The 7,500-nt window shown below is 44.5% G+C and overlaps 1 protein-coding gene across 1 annotated transcript in view; it reads right to left on the reverse strand.

The window, feature by feature from the left end:
* Window positions 1-95: 95 nt before the first annotated feature.
* Window positions 96-7,500, reverse strand: part of LOC122258795 (uncharacterized) — a 52,945-nt gene continuing 45,540 nt past the window's right edge. The window contains exons 19-20 of the mRNA XM_086540350.1: window positions 805-944; window positions 96-532 (exon numbers count right to left, since the gene is read on the reverse strand). Coding sequence (XP_086396476.1) covers window positions 304-532; window positions 805-944 — 369 coding nt within the window. The 3' untranslated portion in view covers window positions 96-303. The remainder of the gene's footprint in view (window positions 533-804; window positions 945-7,500) is intronic.

The following is a 7,500-nucleotide window of genomic DNA, read 5'->3' on the forward strand; positions in this document are numbered from 1 at the left end:
CTTACCCCTTGTTTCTCCACTTTTCTTTATCGTTTTCTATCTCTCTCTCTCTCTCTCTCTCTCTCTCTCTCTCTCTCTCTTTCTCTCTCTCTTTCTCTCTCTCTCTCTCTCTCTCTCTCTCTCTCTCTCTCTCTCTCTCTCTCTCTCTCTCTCTCTCTCTCTCTCTCTCTCTCTCTCTCTCTCTTTCTCCCTTTCTCTCTCTCATTACCTACAAACTCCACCACTCACTCTATCACTCCCTCTCTCCCTCCTTTGCACTCTTAGTTTTCCTCTCCACTTTTCTCTCTCTCCTGTTTATCTCCCTCATCCATTCAAACCAACTCCTCCCCCTTCCCTCCTGTCAATCCGATCAAAGGAAGGCGTGTCCGCGAGCTGGATGACATCGACCGTCTTGTACACCGGGTACAAGCCGGACTTTCCCGTTCTCTTGTTGACTCCGGCCAGGAAGCCGTCGTGATAATTGCGATGGTTGCTGTAGTACCTGAGGATTTCCTTGACGCGATCTCCCTTCTGGAGTGCGAGCTCGCCGGGTCTGTTTGGGGAGGAATGGGAAAGGAGGAAGAGTAAGATTATTTTTTTAATCATAATTTTTATTCTATTATCAGCATTCTTATAGTTTGAGTTCATATCATGTATACTTTGACTTTTTGTTGGGGCACATGACCGTATATTTCTGGTTGTGTTTTCGTGCGTGTGCGTTTGTGTGATTGTGTATGTGTGTATGTGCATGTGAGCATTTCTGTGTGTATGCATGTATTTGGGATTTTTATGTGTGGGTGTTTCTATTTATGCAGGCAGACCGACCTTCGAGGCGAGTGGGGGTACCTCGCCTCCACCTCGTGAACACTCTGGAAGTGGAACCAGTAGGGCGAGTCTACGGAGAACACCCGCCTCGAGGCGTCCGGGCGGAGGGTCTGCATGAGCTCGTAGGCCAGCCTGCATATCTGCCGGAGGTGATCAAACCTGATTATCTTTTGTTATAGTGATGCTTTTCACGACTATAATAAACATCGTTTCTCTCTCCCTCCCTCCCTCCCTCTCTCTCTCTCTCTCTCTCTCTCTCTCTCTCTCTCTCTCTCTCTCTCTCTCTCTCTCTCTCTCTCTCTCTCTCTCTCTCTCTCTCTCTCTCTCTAGTCGTCTGGTAGTACAATGGATAGCGTGCCGACCTCCCATCCCCATGGTCGGCAGATCGAGATATATATGTAGTGAGCTGATGCTTCAGCTCTCTTCGGCCGATCTCGCCTTTGTGTCGGGCTCCTACCCAGATTCCCGAGTTATTCATGGCGCCAGGACGTCAGGATCCTGTCAGAGACGAAGGCGAAGATGCAGAGGAACTTCCTGCAGGAGGCGCTGACAGAGGATCCAGACGCCCTGGACGAGATGCTGTTTTACTGGCTGAGGAGGAGGATGACTTTTCCATACCCATATAGGCTTGGAGTTGTCAAGATCACCAGTGTCTGAAAACGGACTTTTATTTTGGATACTGGCGACGGAAAATTCCGTTTGGGTTGTTGGCGCCAAAGTCTTGTTGGCTAGTCCACGTAATTTTTATTGCTTTTACATTTAAAACCATGTATATATGTTAAGTTCCTTTTATTTCCATAAGATGTATTATGTAATTTTATGTTAAACCTCCCATTTTTAAATCTATCAAAAAAGTACAATGTAAAGAAACGACAAGAAAAGCCTTAACGTCTTTAAGAGCAGACGAAAATTACTAGTAAAACGAGTCTTGCTGCGCAGACTCGACGAAACAAGGTTGGCGCACGACCTTGTTGGTATAAAAGGTCGGGTCAACGACCTTAGGGTAGTTGCACAGTACCCTGGCTCAGTGTGTTACGGTCGGTCTTTCCTTCAGAAAGCCGACATTTTTTTTAACGGATTTTTATTCTTGGCTTTCTTTGTTCGCACTTGTTGGAGACCGAGCATTTTTACAGGTATTTTTTATCTATGTTTTTATTGAGATTGCTTTTATGGAGGTTTATTTTGTTTTATATGGCTATGATTTAATAATAACTTTGAAAACTGGCTTATGCTTTTATTTTCTCACGTTTTTTTTTTAAAGAAGTTGAAAGTTATGAAGAAACGTATGATTTTCCACTTTGATTATTTTTCTATTTCACTTTATTTTGCCTTTTAGTAGAAGCCAAGCATCCTTGTTTACGTGACAACATTAGAGTACAGTAATGATTTTGATGCTTGAGCTTTTATTTAGTTTAGTTATTAATGATGTCACTTACCTGGCGGAATTCATTTGGTGAATTAATGGAGTAAATAGTTATTATGTTGGTTTACGAACTGTAATGATGACATTGGTGAAATCTCTCCCTTCTATAAATTCTACTCGTTTATATTTTAAGAGGAATGGCTTGTGTTGATTTCTGATTTAGTGAATTCAGTCAATATAACACCCCTTTAGACTTTCTCTTGGGTCAGGATAGATGGTTACAGCTTTGGCCATGCTATTGAACGTTTATACGCTACCACTTTTTAATTTATTTTAATTCTATCCTGCCCCTGACAACCGAACCCTTAATAACACTCTCGTGCCGAAACAGGAAGCGCGAGACTTGCTCTCACGCGGCTCCTACGGCCGCCCTTGGGATCTCATCCCCTACAGGGCGTTTTTGGCGGCAGCGTCGGAATTTGAAAGTCTGTTTTTGCAGAGCTTATGGGCTATGCAATCTTGTGTTGTATGCTGGTACTCGCATTCCTATTTTCCAATGATTTTTAAGAGATTTCGCCAAATAACTTGAAGTTAAAGGTTATAAAGACTGGTGTAAAGTCAGCAATTAATTGAAAGGGTTTTTCGAAAGAATAATAATTACATTGAAACATCAAGTGTTCATTTATGTGATTTTGATTTTGAATTTTGCCAGTTTTTATATCTTAACTTTCAGGAAATCTGTGTATGTTTTATATTTTTACGTGTTTTCTTGAATTTGTGTTGGTATTTTCAAAACTGACGTTTATAGTTGTTTGCTTTATTTTATCGGGTATTTTTGACATTAATCATGGTGAAACTTCGGAAAAGGAAGTCTCAGTCTGAACCATCGCAATTTGATCTTGATGAGGAGATTACTCTGGTTGATGAGGTCACTGAGTTAAGGGGGATGCTGAAAGAGTTGTCCAGTCAGATGGCACGTCTTGACAAACAGAGGGAGAAGGATCGTGAAGAAATGAAGGCAATGTTGGAGAAGTTAACACTGAATGTAAATGTCGGAGCTACTGCTAGGTCTTCTGAGCCTGAAGGTGCCACGGCACTCTCTCCTGTTAATGTGTCGCCCTCAGCAGGAGCTATTCCTAGGAGAACTGTACAAAGATCCCTTAGAAGGGACTTTTCTCCACCAGCCCTAACTCCAGTAACTCCTCACTTGCCTCGTGCTAATTTGGTGCAGCAGAATGCAGCACCTTCTCCTGTTAGACCACCAGTAATGCCTCGCACAGCTTTCACTCCTCCAATAGTTCAACCACGTGCAACATCCCAACCGACCTATGTTGTCGTCTCTGATCGTGATAGTGTCACTAAGTTTAGAGCTGAAGCGCCTGCTTCTCAGCCACTTCGAAGAAACCAGGAAGTGGAGGGATGGATCAGGCAGTTAGAAAATACCATTAAGCCCGCAACTGATGAGGCTTTGATTCGTGCTGCAAAGGCAAATTGTAGAGGGCAGGCTGATATAATCATCAATTCACCAATCTTTGATGACATCCACACATGGTCTGATTTTCGCCAAAAGATACGGCAAAAATTTAGGGGAACATGTTCTGCCTCGGACTTCTTTACACTTTTATATGAAGTACGGATGATGGCTGGTCAAGCACCCTTAGATTTTTATTCTACCTTGGAGGGGATGGTCTATCAGGGTTACCGAGACCATCGGGAAGCAGTTGGCAACCCAGAGGCATTAATACGGAGGGTGTTTCTCCAGGGATTGCCGGGTTGGTTAAGGGAACTTCTTGCCCTAAAGGAAGGTGATTCTGTGCAGTCCTTAGTTGAGGCTGCGCAAAGACTGTGGAATGCTCGAGTGGGCATAAGGAATGATGATGAGCCACCTAAGCTCCATGCAGCACCTTGCAGGGGAGAAATTGCGGAAGTCTCACGGATACCTCCACGTCCTATACGTCGGAGAGATCAGCCTTCTACTCTAGTTTGCTGGGGGTGTCGTCGAGAAGGCCATTTTCGTAGAGAGTGCCCCTTTCAGAACACCCAGAGTGGAGAGGCTCCAGCCACCTCTGGTTATCGCAGGAGCCAAAACAGGGTCTATTTCCGAGAGCCACCACAATATACCTCCAGGCGAACGACAGTTGATCGAGGCTGCGGTCCAGACAGTGACTTCGAGTAATGACATCGTTGCACAAGGACCTTGTGGGAGACCTCTTGTCAAGATCAGAGTTCATGGCATTCCTGTGACAGCTTTTGTGGACACTGGATCTGAAGTCACTCTCTTGAAACTGGAAAATGCCAAGTCCATAACTCCAAAGAGAATTCATCACCAAGTACGTGGACTTCGGGGTGTGTCAGGTCGACTCTTCGAAGCGACTTCTGAATGGGATGTGGAGCTTTCCTTGGGAAACGGCAGAAAGATACGGCAGTGCCATCACAGGGTGTGTGTGGTGGAAGGTGTTGATTTTCCAGGGGAAATCTTGATTGGAATGGATTTTCTGAGAAGATTTTGCTACAGGCTAGTACATAATCATAGCCCTCAGAAGACATACCTGAGACTTGGAGGAGTGACTCTCCCTGTTGCCTACACTGAAGGACCTTCATTGGGTATCACCAGTGTATTAGAGTACATTCCGCCTGAACATAGCCAGAAACTTGCCGTTAGGAGGACCACCCAATGCCCATCACGTAGTGGTCGGTATGTCACTGTGACTATTCCTGAACGTTTTAATAACATGGAAGTTATCATCGAGGGAGCCACAGATAAAATCATTGTGCCTCGGACGGTGATTATACCCAAAGATGGAGTAGCTTCTGTTTGGGTTTTGAATGGTGGAACACGTCCTGTATGCTTGAAGAATGGCACGCATGTTGCAACTGGTCAGTTGTGTACAGTGATGGAGTTACAGGACCAGTCTAAGGAGCCCAATGCAAGCTTGGAACAGGCACAAAGGAACCAAGCAACAGAAGCCTCACCCAAAGAATTTGAGCCAGTGGACGATGATGTCCCTGACCCGCATTTCAGTTTTGATGAGGAGGATGAGTTTGATCTTACTTTTGGTCAATTGGACTTTGGATATGATGATAATGATTTCGTTGTATTCCCCGAAACGAGCCTAGATGATCCTCCAGAGGTGTCAGTGTTGACATCAGTAGATGATAAGGACTCAGCTGAACCAGACCTAAGTCATTTACCTGATAATCGGCGTCATGATATTCTTGCATTACTGGCTAATTATCCACGGTTATTCAGTGGAGACAAGTTCTCTATAGGTACTGTGCCAGGTATCCAGCACCACATCCCTACACATGGAACCAAGCCTCTCTGTACCCGTCAATGGCGTCTACCTGAGTCGGTCAAGCAGAAGATAAGACAGGAGTGTGATGATATGCTTGACGCAGGTGTCATTGAGCCCAGCACATCACCTTGGCTCTCTCCTGTTGTTCTTGTAAAGAAGAAGGATGGCACAGTGCGATTCTGTGTTGACTACCGACAGCTCAATTCTGTTACAATAGCAGATACCTATCCTCTACCAAGGATTGATGAACTGGTTGATGAATTGAGGGATACAGCAGTATTCTCCCTGCTCGATAGTCGGAGTGCTTACTGGAGTATCCCAGTGGCACCAGAGGATAGGCCTAAGACAGCCTTCAGCGATGGTTATCGCCTCTTTCAATGGCGTCGTATGCCTTTTGGACTCTCCACAGCCCCAACAACTTTTCAAAGAACTATGAATGCTGTACTAAGTCCAGTTCTGGGCAGGCATACTTTAGCATATCTTGACGATATTGTAATTTACAGCAAAAATTTTGAAGAACACCTCCACCATCTAAAGGAAACCTTAGATATCCTCGATTGTGCTGGATTCAAACTCAATGTAACCAAATGTGAGTTTGTTGTGCAAAATTTTAGGTTTCTTGGGTTCCGTGTCACGCCAGATGGGATTTTACCAGACCCTGATAAAGTTCGAGCCATCTCAGAGGTGCCACCTCCAAAGACAGTTAGGGGTGTGCGGAGATTCTTGGGAGCCTCTGGATTTTTCCGAAAGCATGTTCCTAATTATGCCAAATTGGCTATTCCACTGACCCAGCTGATAAAAAAGGAACAAAAATTTAGGTGGACTAAAGAATGCCAAGAAGCATTTCAGGCACTTAAAGATGCTCTGATTAATGCACCAGTGTTGCAGAAGCCCAACTTTGATCTGCCATTTGAGATCCATACCGATGCATCCCAAGTTGCCATTGGAGGTTGTTTGATGCAAAGAGAAGGTCAGAATCCACCACATGCTATAGCTTATTTTAGCAGGAAGCTGAGAGGCCCAGAGACGCGGTATTCTGCCACAGATGCTGAAGCACTTGCAGTTGTTGAGAGTGTACGGGCTTTTGACCCTTATGTTTTTGGCCATAAGTTTACAGTTTACACTGACCATCGACCTTTGTGTTTTGTATTTACCAAAACAACTAAGTCCCCACGAATGTCTAGGTGGGCTTATGAACTTTCAGGCTATACATTCAAGATCCTGTACAAGCCTGGTACCTCCCATCACGTACCAGATATGCTTAGCCGAAACATTGCTTCTGTGTGCATGTCTGATCCCGACCCAAAGACGATGCGGTCTGAACAACTGAAGGATCCAATGTGGCATGACATTGTAGCATACTTAGAAGAAAAAGCTGTTCCTCAGAGAAAACCACCACTCCCTCTGGATGAGTTCGAACTTCAGAATGGAGCCCTTTATCATGTAAGAACACTGCCTGATAGAGTTGTGAGTCAGCTTGTTGTGCCAAGACAACTTCGCAGAAGTGCTATAAAGTTAGCACACTCATCACCCTTAGCCGCTCATCCTGGGGTTTACAGGACTTTTGTCAAGTTGAAGGACATGTTTTACTTTCCAAATATGCTCCGGCACGTGAAAGAATACGTGGCAGCATGTGAAGCATGCCAACGACGTAAGGGTAGTCCTAGAAAAGCTCCGTTAGCAGGTGCACCAGATGTATCGATTCCTCTTGAGAAAGTGAGTGCTGATCTTATTGAACTTGGAATATCCCAGGCAGGATATAGATACTGCTTGATCATCGTGGATCATTTGACTAGATATGTCCAGATTATCCCACTCAAGACTAAGGATGCAACCTCAGTGGCTGATGCTATGTTTAAGGAATTTGTTACTGTGTTTGGTCCTCCACGTCTCATACAAACAGATGGAGGGTCTGAGTTCAACAACCGTTTGTTCCAAGAATGTTGCCGTTTGTTGCAAATTAAGACAACTTTAACGACTGCCTATCATCCACAAGCTAACGGGATGGTAGAACGAACAAACCGGGTTGTAAAAGAT

This window comes from Penaeus japonicus, unplaced genomic scaffold (assembly GCF_977035675.1).
Source record: "Penaeus japonicus unplaced genomic scaffold, GWHDUDI00000001_assembly GWHDUDI00000010, whole genome shotgun sequence".
Classification (NCBI taxonomy): Eukaryota; Metazoa; Arthropoda; class Malacostraca; order Decapoda; family Penaeidae; genus Penaeus; species Penaeus japonicus.